The sequence below is a fragment of the Sminthopsis crassicaudata genome, chromosome 2, assembly GCF_048593235.1.
Source record: "Sminthopsis crassicaudata isolate SCR6 chromosome 2, ASM4859323v1, whole genome shotgun sequence".
Taxonomy (NCBI): Eukaryota; Metazoa; Chordata; class Mammalia; order Dasyuromorphia; family Dasyuridae; genus Sminthopsis; species Sminthopsis crassicaudata.
Genome location: NC_133618.1, coordinates 319,559,682 through 319,583,062, shown reverse-complemented (window position 1 = coordinate 319,583,062; position 23,381 = coordinate 319,559,682). Strand labels below are relative to the sequence as shown.

The window sequence follows — 23,381 nt, the reverse complement described above, 5'->3', positions numbered from 1 at the left end:
CCTAGCTCCCTTAGTACTTTTTGCAAATATTATCTTATTTGAGCCTAATAACAACCTTAAGGTGTAGGTACTAGTATTATTTCCATTTTACATCATAAGAAACTAACATTCTTATAGGAGGAAATCTACGAGCCAGAATGTGAAGGATCAATAGAGAATATGTAGGTGAAAATGATTTAACATCATAGAATCATAGCTCTAGAGGAAGAGACTTTGTAGGTCTTTAAGCTGTTTTACAAATGAAAAAAAATTAAAACTTGGAAAGATTAAGTAATTTGTCTGAGGTCGAAAATAACAGAGCTGAGATTTGAACTCAACCACTAGAACTACTAAGAGAAGGTAATTCCCCTCCCCCCACTATGTTTCAATTAATGTAGTCAAAAACAAAAACAATATTGCTCAAAGCAGAGCAGCAAATAATTTCTTGGTTCACATGGAATGAATGATAATTTTATCTTTCAAAAATGATAAAGGGGAACTAGGATTTATTCTCACCAACAAAGAGGAATTGGTTACTAAAGGAGAAGTTTTTGGAGGAAGAGGAAAGGAAAGATGGGCAGAATCTGACATGTATGCTGAGTTTTTGGTGAGTAGATTTAAAATTCAATTCCACAAATGGTTTTTGAGCACTCCTTAAATGCAAAGCACTGACAAGTCAACTAAATTCAAATAAACTTATTCTGTTCCAGACTATGTGCTAAGCCTAGATGAGATAAAGAAAGACATATAACCTCAAGAAACTCACATTCTAGCTGAGGAGACAATATGCAGACAACCATTTGCATATACATGTATATTATACATATATTATATTGGCAAAAATACACATGAAGCAGATAGATGGTGTCATAGTACACAGAGCACTAGTCCTAGAGTCAGGAAGATGCATCTTCTTAGGTTCAAATGTGGCCTTTGATACTTACTAGTGGTGTAATCCTGAGGAAGTCACTTAATCCTCTTTGCCTCAGTTTCCTTATCTGTAAATAAGCTAGAGAAGGAAATGATAAACCATTCTATATCTTTGCCAAGAAAACCCCAAATGGGATCATAAAGAGTTGGACATGAATGATATATAGATACACAATGTACATTTCTGCAAACGTGTATAGATACATGAATGAGCAATATATGTGCATATATAATATGTATTTATGTATACATGCATAAATATATGCATACATATATAGGTGCATATGCATGATACCAACATTCATATATTTATACATGTTTATGCACATATACATATATACATGTACATGTATGTGCCAGCATATACTTGCATGAATATATAGTACATGCACAATATATGCAACATATATATATATATATATATTAGCATTGAAGGTGACTAGGAACAGAAAATTAAATTTTTAACTGATACTTGAAGAAAACCAGGAGGCAGAGGAGAGCAATGAGGGTTTACCAGGCAAGGTGGACTAGGAGCTGAGGATAAATAGGAGGACAGCAATGAAATGAGCTTATGGTATACTAATGGAGAGAAACAAGTAAAGAGATAAGTAAATACAAAATAATTTGAAGAAGAACAGACATTAACAAGGGGAATAGAAAAGGCCTTCTTTAGAAGGTACATGATCTTTTCCTTAAAGGAAGCTAGGGATTATAAAAAAGAGGCAATATATTCTAGGCAAAGGGGACATGTTTCCTACGTAAAGACAAAAAATTGGGAAGGGATTGCCAAGTTTAGAGAGCATCAAGCAGATCAGTGTGAGTGAACTGTTGAATGTGAAAGGGTAATAATATGAACTAAGTCAGAAAAGTCTGTAATAAGATTGTGAATGGTTTTAAAACCATGTTAATAAGTTAGTGTTTTAGCCTTGAGGCAATGGGAACTCTAAAAATTCTTGACAGGAGATTGAGGAAGATTGTTTTGACAGATATAAATGATGGATTGGAGAGGACAGGGGTCCAATTAGGAGTCCATTGCAACAGTCATTAACAAGTTAACAATCCTTTATTAAACACGTACTCTGTGCCAGGCACTGTGGTAAGCCAAGTCTAGGTGAGAGGTGATGAGGGCCCAAATTAAGGTTTTTAGTATGAAGGGAGATGAAGGGATGTGTGAGAGATGTTATGTAGATAAAATTGTAGGCTAATTGGATATGATAGATGAGGGAGACTCAAGCGTTAAAATCATGACTATGTGACTGGAAGTATGAAGATGCCCTCAACAGAAATAGGGAAGTAATTCAGGAAAGGTTAGGTAGGATACTGTAAACCCAAACTGCTTAGTGAAAGTTAGCTGGGCCAGAGATAAAGGAAGCTCTTAAGTAAATTTTGAAGACACAAAGAGAAACAATTTTGATAACAAGGACAAAGCTGAGAGGAGAAAAATACCTTGCACAAAATATTAACAGAAGAAAGTACATCCTCTGAGTCTTTGTGTCTGAGTTGGAATGGAATTTTAGAAGTCTCCTCATCTGGAGGAAGCAGGCAATATAAGAGAGGAGGTGATCCCAGGCAAGTGGGGAAGTGGGCTCTTCACTATCAACATGCTCCTGTTTTGAGTCTTGAGTCATAGTTGTGAGGCTGCACAGACCTTTATTGGACTGGATAAGTTGGTGGTATGGATGGCTCTGGGAGGATACCCAGCAATAATGGTGGCTGTTGTTTGTTAGTAGAGGATTGATGCTGAAGAAGTTGTTGATTCAGGATTGAAACTTAGAGAGAGAGAGAGAAGAGGGAGGGAGGGAGAGAGAAGGAGAGTGTGTGTATGTGTATAGGGAAGGGGGAGGAAGGGAATAATTATTTATATGGAACAGTTAGGTAGTGTAGTAGATAGAATACTTGGCCTAGAGTTAGGAAGACCTGAATTCAAGTCCAGTCTTACTAGCAGTGTCGCTCTGGATAAGTCACTTATTCCTGTTTGCCTCAGTCCTCCATCTGTAAAATGAGCTGGAGCTAGTATCTTTACTAAAGATGGGTGTCATGGAAGTTGGACACAACTGAAGTGATTGAACAATGGCCTGTTATATGCCTCATATATATGTGCTAAGTGCTTCTAATAAATATTAGTTCATTTGATCTTCACAATAACCCTGTGAATTAGGTGCTATTATTATCCTTTTCAGTTGAAGGAGACAAGGAGAGGTTAAGGAGGAAGTGTCAGAGGGTGAATTTGAACTCAGATCTTCTTGACTCCAAGCCCAGGTTGAACCCGCTGTGCCACCAGCTGCTTCTGTAGAACAGGATGTATAGATCTGGGAATCATCCCGGAAAAAAAAAAGATAATTGAAATCATTGGAATTGATGAGGTAATCAAGAAAATAAAGATCTACCATGTGAGCAAATCAAAGAAACTTCTGTCAGACTGTCTGGTATTGGGATATCTCCACACTTTGGAGACCAAGGGTGAGAGCAGGGTAATCAGGTTAAATATAGATGATCTTAATCTCTTCCAGACTTCCAAAATGAAACAAAAAGGACTCAAGGACAAGATTAGATTTACACCCACCCACCCCAAAAGTGTGATAGAAGAAAAGGGGCAGGTAATTGGAAAAAAAAGAGTACTATCTTATTTATTAAAAAAAAAAAAAGGAATACTTAGACCATCCAAGACCATCCAAAGAAATTCTTGTGTCAAGAAGGATAAGCACCTTTCTCACTGAAGAAATTACATGATTTTTATTTGATGATGTAGAGTTGTGCTGGAGCCAGTTCAGATTACAAGAGCCAACTGCTAAATTTTCAATGTGAACATTTACATCTCAGAAATCTAGTGAAAACTACACATCATGATTTGATTTATTGTTTTATTCATTGTCTAGGTTTAAGAAAATGATTGAGAAATATTAATAATGCAGATTTAAGTTAAAAATGTGTTACTGATACATTTTTTCCTTCCGGAGAGCCAGTTGTTCAACATTTATCAGCATAACAACAGTTGTTTACCACATATAATTATAACTTTGAGTAGTGTGAATTGGAATACATGTGATCACTTCTATGGAATTCATTATTTTCACTAACAGGGATTTAACTGTCTAGACCAGTGAACTTGAATTCCTGGCAAAACTCTAAAACATTATTAAAGGGTAAACTGCTCAGTGGTGCAGTGGATAGAACACTGGCCTGGGAATCAGATACTACTAGCTGTGGAACTCTGGACAAGTCACTTAATTCTGATTACCTCAAAACAAACAAATAAACAAACCAATGGGAAAATATGGTAAACATCTAGAAAAGAAAGCCATTATTACAAAGACCCAGTATGGTGATTTAATTGAGAACAAATTGTGAGGCATACTTTATTTCTTTTTGGACTAAGTTTCCTAGGCTGGTGCATCAGAAGAAAATGTAGATAATTTAATGTAGATTTTAGAAAAGCATTTGGTGATGTTTTTCAGGTATCTTTATGGACTAGATAGACAAGATAGAGATGCAGCCTAAAAAGATTTGGAAATGGTTGAATTTCTAGACCCAAAGTATAGTTATTAATGTCTGATGAATTAATGTCTTGGAGGGAGGACTCTGGTAGAGTATGAATCTATGCTTAAATCTATGCTATTTTAACAACTTTCTCAACAACTTGATATAGATGAAGATGTAGATAATAACAGCTAGTATTAATTTAGTGTTTTAAGGTTTGCAAAGTACTTTATGAATATTATGTAATTTATCCTTACAATGACTCTAATAGGTAGGTGTTTTACAAAATAGGAAACTGAGGAAGACAGCCATTAAGTTTGACTGAGGGTCGTAGAGATCATCACTGTCTGAGGATAAATCTGAACTCCAGGTCCAGTGCTCTGTCTGCTATATCATTTAACTGTCTAGCTTGATGCCAAACTAGTTAAATTTATAAACAACAGAAGCTAAGAGGGTGAGCTAGCATGTAGAATAACATTGTACCAAATCTAATAAGGTTAATTTTAATAGGGATAAATTTAATATTTGGGTATATGAAGTCAGGTTCGTAAATACATGATTGGGGAAACAAGAATAGATGACAATTCAAATAACAATGATCTGGAGATCTGAATGGACTGCAGGCTCAAAGGCAGTCAACAGGATGACGTCAGTCAACAAAACTATCTTAAGTGACACTCGAGCAGGCATATTATCAAGAATTAGAGAGGATGGGGCAGCTAGGTGGTGCAGTGGATAAAGCACCAGTCCTGAAGTCAGGAGGACCTGAGTTCAAATGTGGTCTCACTTAACACTTCTTAGTTGTGTGACCCTGGGAAAGTCACTTAACCCCAACTGTCTCAGGGGAAGAAAAAAGAACTAGAGAGGCTATAGTGCCCTTCTACTCTATTCTGGTCAGACCACTTCTAGAGTTTAGAAAATTATTCAAAGGAGAGCAACTAAGATGGTCAAGGACCTGAAGAGGTTATTTAAAGGGGATGGATGAAGGGTTTAGATTTTACTCATTGCTCCTAACTATAAATATTAGCCAGTAGCAATGGGTGGAAATTGCAGAGAGAGCAATTTAAACTGAATATAAGGGAAAACTTCCTAGTAAGTGCAGATATCCAAGAAAGGAATAGGATGCTTCAAGAAGAAGGCGAGTTTCACCCTCACTAGAAGCCCATTGAATACATGTTCTTTTTATTGTAGAGGAAGTTCTTGCTCAGATCATGATTGTACTAACTGATCCTCTGAGTTCCCTTCTACTTCTTTGGGGCCCATCATTCAATCAGCTCCAAACTTCACCAAATATCTTGTCCAGACTTTATCCCCCTCCCTCTCTCCCTCTCTGTCTCAGTCTCTGACTCTCTGCCTCTGTCTTTCTCTGATTCTCTCCTTCCCCTCCCTCTTTCCCTTTACTTTCCCACTCTCTCCCTTCTTCCTTCTTCCCTCCTTTCTCCCTCCTTCCTTCTTCCTTCTCTTCCTCCTTTCCTCTCTCCTTCTCTCTCTTTCTCTCCTTCCTTCTGTCTCTCTCCTCCTCCCTCTTTCACTGTCTCTGTATGCCTTTGTCTGTCTGTCTCTCTGTATGCCTTTGTCTCCGACTGTCTGTCTCTCCCTTCCCCCAATTTCCATACAGAATTGACATAGGCTCCTGTTATGGGTACCTTAGGAAGTAGCTTTTGCTTAACATTGTCTTGATTAAGGAGCCCCCTTTATTTAATTTCCCAAATCCAGCTTATTCTTGGCTCAAGTTTTTCCTTTCTCTGCCTTCCTATTTTATGTACTGTTCTAACTCTAGCTGAAAATAGAGTTCACTGTATCTAGACTTTCTAGATCCCTGAGGAAAAATGACCCTTCTGTGGGTTTCTTTTAGTTCCTACTTTCCAGTTCTCCCTTCTCCCAACTTCCATATATAATCGACATAGGCTCCTGTTATGGATTCCTTAGGAAGTAGCTTTTGTTCTTCCTCCTCCCCAGCCCCTTCCCCAATCCCAATTTTCCTGAGAGCCCCACGTATCTACTGGTTATTACTTTTCAAAAACTATTTACAACCTAACTCTTAATTTATTTTTTTTCCTCTTTGAAGACTATCCACTGCCCTCTTCTTATGCTTTATTATCTATATGTTCTTCCTTGCCTTTTAATCCTTTATTTCCCTAGATATCCTGGAGCATAAAGGAACCCTTGATATTTACTCACCCAGGATTCATCAGATCTTTAACACTTAATTCTAGTCAACTTCTAATTCAATTCTCTGCAAAATTTCTGCTGGGAGTCACTACTAAAAAGGGATTTGTTTAGTTGTTTCTGTTATGCCTCATTGTGACTCCATTTGGAGTTTTCTTGGCAAAGATACTGGAGTGGTTTGCCCTTTCCTTCTCTAGCTCATTTGACAGATGAGGAAATGGAGGCAAGCTGGGTTAATTTGCCCGGGTCACAGAACTAGAAATGTCTGAGGCTGGAAGTGATCTGATCTCAGGCTTTGTATTCTATCCACTGCACCACTTAGCTGTCTCTCAAAAGAGATGATCATGATCATAATTTCCACCAGTAGCTTTCCATCAATCTTGTCCCTGAAGCTGTACTCCCCATTTATAGAAAAAAGGGAGCTAATACTGGCAGAGACCCTTGGGAAGTTATAAGGCTTTGCCAGTGTTTTTAGGACAATAATGGTTTGGGGCTAAATGAGATTCAGAAGACACCAAGGATCCTTTAGAAATAGGCGGGAGGGCTCGAGTGGGGCCAGGCTAATTTTTATTCATGAATAAATAATAGCTCATTTTTATTCATGAATAAATAGCAGCTATACAGCTTGGCCATAAATTTTAGCTAAAGTATTTCTAGTAGCCTTTTTCTTTAATACATATTATTATTTTTTAAAATATCACCCACATTTTCCCTCTGTATCCTTCCATGCTCCCCTCATTCAGAAAGTCATCCATCATAACAAAGGGAAAAAAATAAATTGAGGAAGGAGAAGAAAAAAAATCAGCAAAATTAATGAATGCTTGAAAATTTCTTGTATAATAGGCAATGTTCCATGACTGTGTACCTTGAATTTTGCAAGAGAAGTATCTTCTTTGGAGACAAAGTTTGGCAGCATGATATTGCAACATTTAGTTTTGATTTTGTTATTGTTATTGTTATTGTTCTTTCCCTTTCCATTATAGTTACTGGTATCTTGTTTCCCTAGCTGCTTACTACATAGTGCTTCAGTTCATATAAGTCTTTCTATATTTCTCTGAATGAAGATTCTTCAAAGTCATCATTTCTTACAGCACAGTAATATTCCATTATGTCTATGTACATAATTTCTTTAGCTATTCCCCCATTAATGGGCATCTATTTTGGGGGAGATGGGGCATTCCAGTTCTTTGCTATTGCAAAGTGATGATTTAAATATTTGGGTGTCTGTAGAGCCTTACTTTTTGTCAATGATCTGGATTGGTATTTTTTTGAGGGTTCTTATGCTTGAATTTCACCCCTCTTCTTTTCTTCCTCCCAGACTTTTCCAGAGTGGAAATTAGGTAGGTAGGATCTTCTATTTAGGATTTGCTTTGACTGAGGTTAAGCAGGAGGGGTTTGAGATAATCTTGAGGCTGACACCAGACTTGTGACCTTAGGAGAGAAAAAGCAATAAGAAGCAGAGAAAGCAATAAGAGAGAAATATTATTTGAGTGAGGGAGGGGATGGGATAGGGAAAAAGAAAGGTATGGATTTATACTTGAAAAAAGACTGAGTAATAGATTAAAAAAAGAAATTTACATGATGACTTTATTATATATTTAAATAGGGTAGCAAGTTGTATATTTGCAGTTTCATATGCAATCATTTTTTAAAAATTAAACTGTTATGAAAATGCCTGTTTTATTCCATAAATTAAAAATTAAATAAAAAAATTAGGGCAAAGCATCCTAATCCTGGCCTTGTTTACTACCCAGTCATGTGATTCTTTCATTCTAAAAAATCCATCATTTTAATTAGTCATTTTTAGAACTAGCTTTTATGCTTAGGTATAATAAAAAAGCACCTACTGATATCTTGAAACTTCAGCATTTAGAGATTCATTCTTTTGTGTTAGTCATACCCTTGGGAAAATTAATATGTTAAATCCATTCATACTAAAGTGTTAGCATTCCAGATTGGTCTTTTCTCAGTCCTCTTTATTTTTGATTTCTCTGCAGCTTTTGGAACCACTGATTTGGTTATTTCTTGCTTAATTTTGTGAAATTGCTTGGTTCTCCTTGTACATTTCTGACTTACTCTTTTTAATGTCCTTTGGAAAACTGAACCATATCCTGACCCCAGATATGGCTATTCTTCAAGGTCCCTTTTCTCTTTAAATTCTCTCTTTGTGATTTTATCAGCTTTTGTGACTGCAACATCATCTCTATGCAAATAATTCCTAAAACTATACTTGTGGTTTTCATTCTCTCTCAAGCTCTCATCCTGCTTCTCTAATTAGGATCATCATGTAGGGCCAGAAGGATCCTAAGGGGCAATTCTAGTTATATTACTCATCTAGTTCTAAATGAGCAAACTAAGGAAGATTAAATTAGTTGCCCAAAATCTCACTAGTAGCAAACAGAGATAAAATTTGAATTTGAAGCCAGTATTCTTTTCACAAAACAATTATCTAGTTGTTTAGTCATTTTAGTCACATCCAAATCTACAGACCCTATTTGGAGTTTTCTTGGCAAAAATACTGCCATTACATTCTCCAGTTCATTTGACAGATGAGGAAACTGAGACAAATCAGGTAAAATTACTTACCCAGGGTCACACAGCTAGTGGTTTGCCAGGATACCTTTATCTGGATGTCCCAGAGGCTTCTCAGACTTGGTATATCCAAAATAACTCATCATCTTTCCCTCTAAACCCACTCTTTGACCTCATTTCCCTATTTCTATCAGGAGATATCTCCTGGTTTGCAGGTTTGGACCTACCCTCAACTTGTTGGACTCCTCCTTATCCGATCAGGCAACAATTTTTATTGATTTGACCTTCACAAGATTTCTTGCATCTATCCTCTTCTCTCCACATCACAAATAACCTTGAATGAAGGGCTTGTCATCTCTCTCACCTGAGTTATTGCATCAACTGTTAATTGGTTTCCTTGCCTCTAGCCTTTCTCCTCTCCATTCTCATCTCTAAATAACTGCCAAGTTGATGTTTCTCAAATTCAGATTGGGCAGCTAGGTAGTTCAGTGGATTGTATACCAGGCTTGGACTCAGGAAGATCTGAATTCAAATCTAGCTTCAGATACTTACCAGCTGTGTGAGCCTGAGCAAGAAACTTCAGTCTATTTGCCTCAGTTTCCTCATCTGCAAAATGAGCTGGAGGAGGAAATGGTAAATCACTCCAGTGTCTTTGCCAAGAAAATCCCAAGTGGGGACATGTAGAATTGGACAGGATTAAAATGATGAACAATAAAGAAGTTTTTTGCAAATTGATTTGAATTGGATTCTCAAGGTAAATTAGAAGCACTGGGATGTTGGGGATTAGGAAGAGAAGCTGGAAAAAAAATAGAAGATAAATTTAAAGTACGATCTTTACAGTAATCCTGTGAGTGGTATCATTTATTGCTCTCAGATATAGATGGGGAAACTGAGGCCTACACAGTTCCAATATTCTGCCTGCCATTGTGTTATGTGAGACAGCAGAAAAAGCACAATAGTTGTAGATTTTGTGTGCTTTTTCCTTCACTCAACTGGCTCCTTAAGTCCCTGCTGCTTTGTGCTCCATCAGTCACTTGATGAGTGGGTAGGACCTTAAAAGAGGAAAGCCTCATTTCAATTGTATTTCCCTGGGAGAGCTGTCCAGGCCCCTGTGACCAATCCATTTCCTGAGCTTCCTTATGAGAGGAATGACAAACAGGCCAATTTCTAATAGTCCTAATGGTCTTGAAGCCACTAATCAGCCATGAGATGGTAATGAGGTTGAGCTCTCCACTGATATGCTCTTGGATTGGTTCTAGGGAGGCCTGTATAAAAGGCATTGCCAATGTCCTGACCCATCTAGCTAGCCTGATTGCTTTTTCCCCCTCCAGCATACATAATGCATTTAACATGTGCATTTATTTCACATCCAAAGGCAAGAATCCCTTTCTGCAGAGCATAGACATATCTTGCCCTTCCTTAGCCATGATACCCAGTAGCTGGATGGCTATTGCTTTTTCTTCTTGTTTGGTCTTGAGAATAATAATCTTATTATTTATATCTGTCCTATTGACCTCACAGAGTTGTTAGGACTTTCCTAACAACTCTGTGAGGTCAATAGGACAAGTATTTTATTGATAGGGAAACTGAGGCTCAGAACAATTACATGAGCTCTCCAAGGTCTCATAGCTCCTTAATTTAGTAGCTGTCATTTGAATCTTAACTTCAAGGGCTTCTCTAACTCCAAGTCCAATGTTATTTCAATGTATTGAATCACCTCTTATAATGAAGTTATATGAACTATGAACTATTCAAACCTATTCCCTTCTACTTATGGTAAATAGCCAACAAGTGGTATTTCCAAATGCACCCATTAACTGATAATCTATTCCCAATGCCTATTATGACCACCATCATTACTTTGAAAAGCAGTGCTTTAAAAAAGTCTCCATGTTACTAAAAAGAAATCTGAGATGATAAAATCCAGGGGAAAGTAATGGTCAAATTACCATTTCAAACTTCGCCATGACTATTCACTTTTTATTTTGCCAAAATAGGACAGTGAGAAGTGATGGGTGTATTGTACGGTACTTTCTGATCTTAGCTAGATTTGCTTTCCATTCTTATGAACTCACTCTGTATTATTGGACTGAGTTTCCCAGCAGGTGAAGGTTATACTTTGCCCCTAAATCATGTCTGCATTTAAATAAAAGCAGTTTGGGAAGGTACTTGTGCAGATGCTTTTATGAAATAAAAAATAGATTTTATTCCCCTCTGCTTCTTTCAATTCCAGATTGGGGGGTCTATTCAGCAGCATCTGTTTTGAAGTTGACAGAAAGGAAACAGGGTTTTTGGGAGACTTTTATCTGCCTGCGGCTTGCTCCGTAAGCTGTCTCATGGGTATGCTTTGCTGGCAATGTGTGTTTGGACCCTATTCTGAGCTGAGCCAGGGATACAACTCTGTCTCCCAGTTTAGCTGCAGTGCAGCCTGGGCTGGTTGCATAACTCAGCTTCTTGGTTTTCCTAGGCAATCCTAGGATGCTTGGAATGATGCCAGTGGAGGGGGTAGGATGGACATACAGAGGGACATCTCTGGATATTTTTTGTGTAGAGGGTGGGGAATGTTACCTTAGAAATGAAACAAGGGGTTTGGACCATTTAGTTACTCATGGGGACTACTGTTCTCAGATACTAATCTGATGATCAGAAAAGGGCCAGTAGAGGATTTTTGATCACAGAGGGACCTTAGAGATATTTAATTATGAGGGATAGGCAGTGAGTGTGTGTGTATAGGTTGGCTGCTTTTTCTGTTTGTCCTCACTCAGAAAGAGTGAAAGAAAAAAGCTCAATTGCAGGTATAACTGTTTTCAATCATCAGTTGTGAGACAGATAGGTAGCAGAGCAGATAGAGTGCTGGAGTCAGGAAGATTGAAATTCAAATCCAATTTCAAATATAATCTGTGTGATCCTGGTGATAATACTTAATCTCTGCCTTAGTTTCCCCAACCATAAAATAAGTATACTAACAAGATGTACCTTGTAGATAGTTGTTTATACTATTTGTAAAGAACTTACCACAGTCCTAGAAACATTTAATAGGTACTGAATAAATTCCTCATTTCTTTTCCTTTCCTCCTTCCTTCCCTCCTTCCCTCCCTCCCTCTTTTCCTCCATTCCTTCCTTCCTTCCTTCCTTCCTTCCTTCCTTCCTTCCTTCCTTCCTTCCTTCCTTCCTTCCTTCCTTCCTTCCTTCCTTCCTTCCTTCCTTCCTTCCTTCCTTTTTTCCTTCCTTCCTTCCTTTTTTCCTTCCTTCCTTCCCCCTTTTCTATTCCCTCCTTCCCTCCTTGCCTTTCAGTTTTCACTTTTCTAAAACTAGTGGGTATACCTTTACTGTTTTCATAGAATCATTGACACTTAAATTTGGGAAGATCCTCAGTTGTCATCTGGCTCAGTGATTCTCAAACTTCTTTTTGTTTCAAGACCAATTTACATTTTTGTTGAGGTTCTCCCCCTCCCTAATAACTAAGAGCTGTTTGTGTAGGTTATATCTATTGATTTTAAGTTCCAAATTTCCTCCATTTTCTCCCCTCCCTACTTTGAGGAGAAGGCAAGCAATTTGTATAGATTATATATGTAAAATTATGCAAAGCATATTTCCATATTAATCATATTGTGAAAGAAAACATAGACCACCCCCCAATAAAAAAAAAAAAAAACTTTAAAAATTGCCTCAATCTGCATTCAGATTCCACCACTTCTTTCCCCTAGAAGTGGATGACATTTTTTAAATCATGAGTCCTTTGTAATTGTTTTGTATCATTTAATTGCTGAGAACAATTAAGTCACACTTGATCATGAGGCAATGTTGCTTTTGCTGTTTATTGTTCTGGTTCTGCTCACTTTACTTTGCATTAGTTCATGTAAGTCTTTGCAGTTTTTTCTGAAAACATCCTTAGAGCAGAGGTTCCTTTTTGGACTTAGTATTTGTTTTTCTCAATTACATGTAAATAAAGTTTTCAACATTCATTTTTATAAGATTTTGAGTTCCAAATTTTTCTCCCTCTCTCCCTTGCCTCCCACTTCTCCAAGAAAGGAATCTGATATAGATTATACATGTTCAATTATGGTAAAGATATTTCCACATTAGTCTGAAAGAAGAATCCAAACAAAAGGGAAAAACTACAAGAAAGGAAAAAAAGTGAAAATAGTATGCTTCAAAATGTATTCAGTCTCTGTAGTTATTTATCTAGATGTGGAAGGCATTTTCTGTCATGAGTCTTTTGGATCATTATGTTGCTGAAAAGAATTGTCTATCATACTATCACTGATTATTATACAATGTTATTATTACTATATACAATGTTCTCATGGTTCTGCTCACTTCACTTAGCATCAGCTCATAAAAATCTTTCCAGGTTTTTCTGAAATCCACTTATAGCAGAGGTTTTATCTATTTTTGTGTCATGGTCCTCTTTGGCAGGGAAACAAAACCTATAGACCCCTCATAATAATGTTTCATTGTCTACATCAATAATTGAAGGAGGTATCACATTTCACTTGGAGGTTATCAAAAATAAATATGCAAAAATTTCCCCCATCCAAGTTCTCAGACCAACTAAAATTTGATTAAGAACTCTTACTTTAGGGCAAGGGAAATTCAACCTGTTCCTTCAAATCACAATTGTTCTTTAATACATGGTTCATGACAACTGAAGAATTTCTATTATGGCTAGTAGAACTTTGTCCTCAGTATGCATTTCCCCTTGGAAGAAAGAGATGTCTGGATTTGCTTGATACATATGTATATTTGCTTGTCTACCTATATATTATTCCCCTCTAGTAGAATGTCAGCTTTTTAAAGGAAGGGACAGTGTTTTTGCCTTTGTTTGTCAAGTGCCTATCCCAATACTTGGGACATCATCAGCAGCAGAATCACTAATATTTATATAGTGCCTATTGTTTACCAGGCACATGATAAACTCTTAATAAATGCTTGTTGGAAACATAAATAAATAGGAGTTGAAAGGATTTTGGAGTATTTTGACTTGAGATAAGCAATATCTGGATAGAAGATAAGGTTATAGGTCTACCTGTGATTTCAATGGTATGAGGAATTTTTGTGTCAGGAAGTTCCTAATACCTTTTTTTTTTTTTTTTTCATTTTTTGTAATTTAGTCCCTTAGATGGTGGTCTAGAAAGCATTGAATGAGATAAGCATTTGCTCAGGATCGCATAGCCAGGAGATGGCAGAGATAAGACAAAGCCAGATATTTTTGGTTTTGAGATAGACTTTATTTACTACATCTTTCTCTTTATAGGCAAGAAAAAAAAGTACAAACAATAAGCAAACAATATGTAAACTAGGTCTTTTATTTTTTATAAATAATTTATTTTTAGAGTCAAGAATTTGGCTACTTTTTTTTTTTTTTTTTTTTTTTTTGGATAGCGGCACAGTTCATCTAAGTAGTAGAGATAGAGCTGTTTTCCCAGAAGAGAAGCTAATACCATTTTCTGTATCTTGACTGCTAGCAGGAGGAGGGAATTTGTGTTAGAACATAAATCTTTCACAGTGTTTCTGCCTAAAGCCCCTTCTGTGACCCCTTTCTCCTCCACAAAAATATTACTAAAATCATCGAATCACAAAATCTCAGAGTTTGGAAGGGACCTCAGTGCAATCTTTTTACTTTATAGATGAGGATATTGAGAAAAAGAGAGATAAAGGGATCTGCTTAAATTCACATTGGTTACTCCAGAGTTGGAATTGGAATCTAGGCTTCTTGACTCCTAGGCCAATGTTCTTTTCATGAGATGTTTTTCTTCCACTCTTATGAGCTCAGAACAATGTGCAGATTTTTAAAAGAATCTTTACTGGATATCTGGTAAGGTAGAGTAGCATGTGGTTCATGTTGAAAAGGTGAGGAGAAATTTCAGCCAGGTAAAATGCTTTCTCTGCAGTCATAAGACAAGTGGAGGAATGAACTAGAAAGCAAATGCAGACCCCCTTAATTCTGTATTTGTCAAGATTGGTAAGATTAACTGAATTTTCTCTCTATTCTTTGAAAAGGCAGGAAGCTATAGATGTGGAGCAATGCATACACTTGGATTTAATTGATATGTAGGTTAGTTGGGCATAATTACTTTTTATTTTCCTCCTGTTACATTCTTATTTATAAGAAATAGTTTTCTTGGTACAGGAAGGGATAGACTGGGAAGGTGGATATAAAAAAGCAAAAGATAACAACAAAAAACAATAATAAAAGCATGGCTGTGCCTCTTTGAAAAGCAGTATCAGTCATGTTGCTCTTATTCAGTCAGTTCAATCCTGCCTAATTCTTCATTTTGGGGTTTTCGTGGCAAAGCTATTGGAGTGGTTTGCCTTTTCCTTCTCCATTTCATTTGACATATGAGGAAATTGAGGCAAATAGGGTTAAATGATTTGCCTAGAGTCATATAGCTGATACATGTTTGAGACCAGATTTGAACTTAGAAATATGAATCTTCCTGGCTTTAGGTCTGATACTCTGTCCACTGTGCCACCCAGCTGCCCATCAATAATGTTAGGTGAACTTTTTTTGTTTCTGTTTTTATATAAAGTGGGGCCAAATCTAGTCATTCTCAAAGATGTTTTGGCAGAGCCTAGAAGTGATCTGGTACAATCTTTGCTTAATTCAGATAGACTTTTGGTTTTAAAAAGTATTTTTCCCCTCTATGATCTGGACTGAAAAGGCTCTGATTTTCATTAAAGAGGGAAAACAACACATCAAATAACAAGGGTTTTCTGGGAAGGTTGGGAGGCCTGTCCTAGCTTCTTAGCTGAGGTCCTATTTCACTCACATTGGAGGGAGAACATGGAATAATTTCAGATGCTCTCTTCTTGAATATAGATTTACTACTAATTCACATGCCTGTCAGTTTAGCAAATATTTGCTATGTGTTCAAAGAAACTAGGTCAGTTTCTGAAGAGTCAAAGAAATAAAATATTTCCTGCCCTCAAAGAGCTTATTTTGACTAGAAATATTGGGTACAGAGGATGTAACATGAATGTAAATGAGTATAGTCCCAGAAAAATTGAAGAGGTGGAGAAATGAATGTAGTTAAATGGTGCTAATATAATAGCACCTAAGTGATGCATGGTATAAAGTGTTAGATCTGAATCAAGAAAGAGTTGGACTTAAAAATCTGGTTTCAGACATTTATTAATAATGTAACCTTGGGAAAGTCCTTTAAACTTCTGTTTCTCATTTATAAAATGGGGATGGTCAATAGCATCTACTTCCCAGTTATTGTTGTGAGGATTGTAAAGTGCTGTGCAAATGTTAAAATGTTATGTAAATGCTAGTTATTATTATTATTTTGATCAAATAAGAACTGTATTGTGTTGGAGATTCTGAGGTTGGGTAATATTGCTAAGGCAGTTTAATTCTATGGTGTTTTTTGTGTCTTGTAATTATTATTAACAATGTTACATTATATATGTATTATATAATTAAAATGATAATTAATAACTCAGTTATGTAGCGGTTCATGGTTTCCATAGTGCCTTCCCAACAACTTTGTGAAATAGGTATGAAGGACTTATTCCTATTTTATAGGTGAAGAAACTGAAGTCAAGAGATAAGATCAATAATATTACTTACAATGAATCGAGTGGAAAAACTAGGGCTAGCCAGTTTGTGCTACTGGCTACATGCCTCTTGTAATCTTCATTCAAGCTTTTCTCATAGATTACTCTTATAATCTAGATTTCCAATCAAACCTGGAATATTTTGCCTGAAAATCTTCTCCTAATGGTAGAGAAAATAATCAACTGACGCTGTGCATTCCTTTGTGAGAGCTTTGGAGAGAAGAAACATTCTTGATTTCTTTTTTGATAGAGGACATGTGTGGTTCTGGATTTTCTTGGGAACTGGTTCAACTAATATACATGGAGGAAGAGATTTTGAACATTGAGGACATGTTGAAGAGCTGGCTTCCTTGTATGTGTTGGCCTTACAAAATGTGTTAGAGCATATGAGTCATCATTTTCTCCATTTAGGAGGGTTCTATGAAAAATTCTCTAGGTTTTTTTTTATTTAATTTTTATTTTATTTTATAATTATAACTTTTTTTTTGACAGTACATATGCATGGGTAATTTTTTTACAACATTATCTCTTGCACTTACTTCTGTTCAGATTTTTTCCCTTCCTCCCCCAACCTCCTCCCCCAGATGGCAGGCAGTCTTATACATGTTAAATATATTACAACATATTCTAGATACAATATATGTGTGTAGAACTGAATTTCTTGTTGCACAGGAAGAATTGGATTCAGAAGGTAAAAATAACAGTTTACACTCATTTCCCAGTGTTCCTTTTCTGGATGTAGCTGATTCTGTCCATCATTAATCAATTGGAATTGGATTAGCTCTTCTCTATGTTGAAGATATCCACTTCCATCAGAATACATCCTCGTACAGTATCATTGTTGAAGTGTATAATGATCTTCTGGTTCTGCTCGTTTCACTTAGCATCAGTTGATGTAAGTCTCTCCAAGCCTCTCTGTATTTCTCCTGCTGGTCATTTCTTACAGAACAATAATATTCCATAACATTCATATACCATAAAAATTCTCTAGGTTTGGCTGAAAACCCAGGTCACACTCTATTACAAATTGCTTCCTTTCATCTAAATGGATCTAGAAGATGGGTTACCAAAGAAACTCATGTGGATGCCAGGCAACTATAGCCAACTCAAATATTGGTGAAAATGTGGCCAATTTTGTGGATTATCTATGATTAAGTAGGAATGCTTCCTCTACCTCCTTATCCCCTCACTCCTCCCATTTTCCCAGCTAGAGACCGAGATAGGAGAGTAGTAGATCTAGAGATAATAAGTAGAGAAGAGTATGAGCTCTGAGAGTTCAGCTCTAATTGATTGGTAGTATGGCAATTCATTTAGAATAAAATGAGGTCAATTTGGAATGATCTGCTATGTCATGTTCTCTACATCCATTGCTTCCCCCATGACTGCAGATAATGGAGAATTGACTGTACCAAACCTTAGAAATACCATAATAGGTAAGGAGTTGGTTTTGAAATGAAAAGAACCTGATTTTAAGTCCTGCTTCACATACTTACTAGATGTGTGACCCTGAACAAGTTATTTGCTATCTCAAAACCTCAGTTTCTAAATTTGCAAAATGGGAAATTTATATATTTAATGGTCTTTATGGTTCATTTTAGTGCCAAATAGATGATTCTATGATGCTGTGCTTGGTAGCTATCATTCATTTTAGGTGGCACAGCAAATAAAGTAAAGAGTCTGGTGTTAGGTAGATTTAGCTTCTTGAATTCAAATGTAACCTCAGACACTTACTAGCTGTGTGACCCTGTGCAAGTCACTTTACCCTGTCTGCCTCAGTTTCCATATGTAAAATCAGCTAGAGGAAATAGCAAATCATTCTAGTATCTTTGCCAAGAAAACCCCAAATAGGATCACGAAGAGTCAGACACAACTGAAATGACTCGACAACAACAGTCGTGCTGTGACTCATAGGACTTCTTCAAAAGCTTTATGAACTGCAGAAACAGGACTCAGATACCACTCAGAGGTAGCATAGAAAAGATTCATTTTCACTGGTGGTAATCCAGGAAATATGGATATACAACAGTGAAATCAGTGGATAGCTTATTAATTTGCAGAGATCCGGCCTCCAAGTTAGAGAGATGGTTAGGGAAGATGACCCAAAGAGAAGGTCTATCCTATTCCTATCTGGATTTGGCTATGGTAGGAGGACAAATGTTCATGAACAGGAATAAAGTTGGTTTAGTGATGTGGGTTAGTTAAGTTAGGACTGATTTGAGTCCATTATGGATAGAGAAGAGGCACTTCAGATTTATTTTCCTGAGGTTCTTAGAATGTTGTTAAAATAAACTGATATTTAAGATGAGCATTTTAAGAGTTACCAAGAGGTTTCCTCACATAAAGTTTCCTTAGGAGGTAGGAACTAGGAATATTATTTTACATAGTAGGAAACTGAGAATCAGAGAGATTAAACAATCTGAGGCAGTGGAATGACAATTGTGCACAATTCCAAAGTCCTGGTTTGAATCTTAGCTTTGCTGTTGATTTTCTGTGTGAACAGGGGAAAGTTATTTAATGGTTCTGAGTCTCATTTGACCCATCTGCAGATTGAGGGCTAGATTGGAAGTTGGTAATCTCTTTTATGTGTTGCGAACCCTTTAGACAATCTGGTGAAATCTATGGACTTTTTCATAGGCTAATGCTTTTAATTGCATAAAATAAAATTCATAAGAATATATAGGGAACTAATTCTATAGAAATAGTAATAATTTTTTAAAAAAAACTATCAAATTCATAAACTCCAAGTTAACAAACTTGATTACTAGATGATTGTTAATATACCTTTCATCTCTAAATTCTATGGTTCTGTGACCTGCTAATTATTCAGGCTAATAAGTTTTAGAGTTGATTCAAATCTAGGTGTTTTCTTGACTTCTAAACCACTATTATTTGTACTGAAGCACAAAGCCTCTGATTGAAAGTTGGGAGAGGGACAAAGGACTAGGGGTATCTCTTATTTTTCCAGAATTTACATTTCTTTTTTTTTAATTCTACAATTAAACCTCAACTAGATGGTCCTGAGGGCAAAGCAACTATTTTACCACAGACTGACTAGTGGCACATTTATTTTTCCAAGTGAGAGACTATCCCATATGTTAGCACAATCTGGCTCTTGAGGGTGAAGTGTCAGAGCACTTTGGTGGCAACTTGTCTTTTGCTGTTGCTCTCATTTCCTGCCCTTTAATTCCATCTTTGTTCTATTCTATTTCAGGTTCCTGGCCCATCAGGAGGACCCCTGCAGGTGTGGTGTGGAAGCCAGCAGCTAAATCTTGTGTATGGCGTGGTCAAAGTTGCGGCCCCTCACCTCTGCCTTCCTCCACTTTGGGTTGGTTACTTTTGCACTCTTCCTCAATGGTCTGCGGGCAGAAGCTAGCACAGCTGGGGATGTGGAGAGTACAGGGCAGAACAATGAGTCCTGCTCAGGATCATCGGACTGTAAGGAGGGGGTCATTTTGCCAATCTGGTACCCGGAGAACCCTTCCCTGGGGGACAAGATTGCCAGGGTCATCGTTTATTTTGTGGCCCTGATTTACATGTTCCTTGGGGTATCCATCATTGCTGACCGCTTCATGGCATCGATAGAGGTCATCACTTCTCAGGAGAGGGAGGTGACTATCAAGAAGCCTAATGGAGAGACCAGTACAACTACTATTCGGGTCTGGAATGAAACTGTCTCCAACCTAACCTTGATGGCTCTGGGTTCCTCTGCCCCAGAGATTCTCCTATCTCTGATTGAGGTCTGTGGTCATGGGTTCATTGCTGGAGACCTGGGGCCTTCCACCATTGTAGGCAGTGCAGCCTTCAATATGTTCATCATCATAGGCATCTGTGTCTATGTGATCCCCGATGGGGAGACCCGGAAGATCAAACACCTTCGGGTCTTTTTTATCACTGCTGCATGGAGCATCTTTGCCTACATCTGGCTATACATGATCCTGGCAGTATTTTCTCCAGGTGTGGTACAGGTGTGGGAGGGCCTGCTCACTCTCTTCTTTTTCCCCCTGTGCGTCCTTCTGGCCTGGATGGCAGACAGAAGGCTGCTCTTCTACAAGTACATGCACAAAAAATACCGTACAGACAAGCACCGAGGTATCATCATAGAGACAGAGGGTGAGCATCCCAAGGGCATTGAGATGGATGGGAAGATGATGAATTCTCACTTTCTCGATGGGAACCTGGTGATGATGGAAGGGAAAGAAGTGGATGAGTCTCGCAGAGAAATGATTAGGATTCTCAAGGACCTGAAACAAAAGCACCCAGAAAAGGATCTGGACCAGCTGGTGGAGATGGCCAACTACTATGCTCTTTCCCATCAGCAGAAGAGTCGAGCCTTCTACCGGATCCAAGCCACCCGTATGATGACTGGAGCAGGCAATATCCTGAAGAAACATGCAGCAGAACAAGCCAAGAAGTCCTCCAGCTTGGGCGAGGTGCATACCGATGAGCCTGAGGATTTTGTATCCAAAGTTTTCTTTGACCCATGCTCCTATCAGTGCCTGGAGAACTGTGGAGCTGTCCTCTTGACTGTGGTGCGAAAAGGGGGTGATACCTCTAAGACCATGTACGTGGACTACAAGACGGAAGATGGTTCCGCCAATGCTGGGGCTGATTATGAATTCACAGAAGGCACGGTGGTCCTGAAGCCAGGAGAAACCCAAAAGGAATTTTCTGTTGGTATTATTGATGATGACATCTTTGAGGAGGATGAACATTTCTTTGTAAGGCTCAGTAATGTTCGCATAGTGGAAGAGCAGCCAGATGAAGGACTACCCCCTGGCACAATCAACAACCTGCCCTTGCCGAGGGCTGTGCTATCCTCCCCGTCTGTGGCTACTGTCACCATTCTGGATGATGATCATGCAGGCATCTTCACTTTTGAGTGTGATGTAATTCATGTCAGTGAGAGCATTGGGGTCATGGAGGTCAAGGTCCTCCGGACATCAGGTGCCAGGGGCACAGTCGTCATCCCCTTTAGGACAGTGGAAGGGACAGCCAAGGGTGGCGGTGAGGACTTTGAAGACACTTATGGGGAGTTGGAATTTAAGAATGATGAAACTGTGTAAGTACTTTCTTTCTACTCTCCTCTTCCCTCACAGACCTTCCTTCATTCCCTCCTTCAGGAATATTCTTTAGAAATGATTCTCATGATGGTGTTAACCTCTTGCTTTGACTCCATCACAGGTGTACAAGGTCATCAGTCACTTCTGAGCTGTTTTCCACTTCTAAACTCTCTGACTCCCCACCTTAACTTTTTTATTTTTTGTTCTCTGGGCAGATAATCCTATGGCAGGATCTATTAAAACCTATAGTAGTCAGAGGGATGAGATTTTGGGGATTTGCCATGAAACAAGAGATTTTTCATTTCCATATGCTTTAGGGTTTCTAAGACCTTTGAGACTAAACTTTTGAGCATTTCAGGCTACTAATAGGAGCATCTGGCTAAGTTTCCCTTTAGCTGGTGACTCTTAACTCTTACTGGTACCATTTTGGATCTCAATTGTACTCTTATTCTCTCCACACATGACTGTTCAGCTCTTGTTAGCTCAAAACCTAGAAGTCCAAGTGTTCTTTTTAAACATGCAGGCAGGCTGTCCTTTGATTCTTCATGTGCCCAATCTGACTGAAATGGCTCATTTTTACTTTTATACTGGGAGAAGCCAGGGTCCATCCCAAGGCTGAGTCCCATATAAGCATTAAAGAAAAAGGAAATTAGGGGATACTTTACCTCAAACCTATGTATTCATCCCCTTCAACTGTACTTTTTAATTTGGATAAGATCTTATTATATATCATCATAAAGAAAATTAATTTTCTCTATAGCCTCTTTCATGGAACGAGCCACCCATTTTATACAACTTATTTGCATTCTGCCCATTTTATATATGAATAGATTGAAAGAAAGTGAAGAAAAAGAACTTACTAAGTTTAGCTCCATCAAAATAAAACACCACTAGACAAACCTTTTCAATAGTTATATACTTAAGATTATTGTAACTATCTTATTAGAATTACATTAGGGAACATTTCCCCCATGAGGGAAAGAGAAGAGTGGAGGAAGGGAGGAAAAAAAAACCTGGGAGCTTTTTTCTATTGATCTTTTTGTTAATTTCTTGCTTATATACATAGCAAGCCACAAAGTCTTAATGTATACAACAAAAATGGAGTATCTAGAGTGCCTTCTATTACCACTATCAGAGAATACAAGTTTGTATTTCAGGATTTACTGACCAAGTCAGTATACATCTATATGTTTTCCTGATCTTTTAGGCTTCCCTATTGAACTTCTTAGACTACATCTTTCCATAACAAAAGCCTGAATCTTTTTATTTGTATTCAAATATCAGCCTGAACCTATCCCAAACCTTTTGGTCATTTAAATTGTACTATTACTATTATCAGTAATAAGTAACATAAGGACACTTTTGTTTAAGTGACTAGATTATTTTAATTGACAATAGAGGTATACACATAGCTCCACTTTCCTAGATTCCTCACTCTTGTAAGGAATTCTAATCTAAAATACAAGAATTTAAGAAATGGAAAGGGCCTCAGAGTTCATCTAATTGAATCCTCTTATTTTAAAGGTGAGGACAATGAAGTAGAGGGAAGTCAGTTGACTTGTTCAAAGTAATTCAGTCATTCAACAAACATTTTTTCAGTAGAATGTAAGTTCCTTGAGAGCAGAGACTGTCTGCTTTTATGAATTCATAATCACAGTGTCTAGCTTTTCA

General features: G+C 37.6%; 1 protein-coding gene across 3 annotated transcripts in view; it reads left to right on the top strand.

The window, feature by feature from the left end:
• SLC8A3 (solute carrier family 8 member A3) overlaps positions 1-23,381 on the top strand; it is a 208,390-nt gene that overhangs the window by 33,785 nt on the left and 151,224 nt on the right. For all 3 annotated transcript variants that reach the window (XM_074290153.1, XM_074290154.1, XM_074290152.1), the window contains exon 2: positions 19,862-21,709. In XM_074290153.1, coding sequence (XP_074146254.1) covers positions 19,926-21,709 — 1,784 coding nt within the window. In that variant the 5' untranslated portion in view covers positions 19,862-19,925. The remainder of the gene's footprint in view (positions 1-19,861; positions 21,710-23,381) is intronic.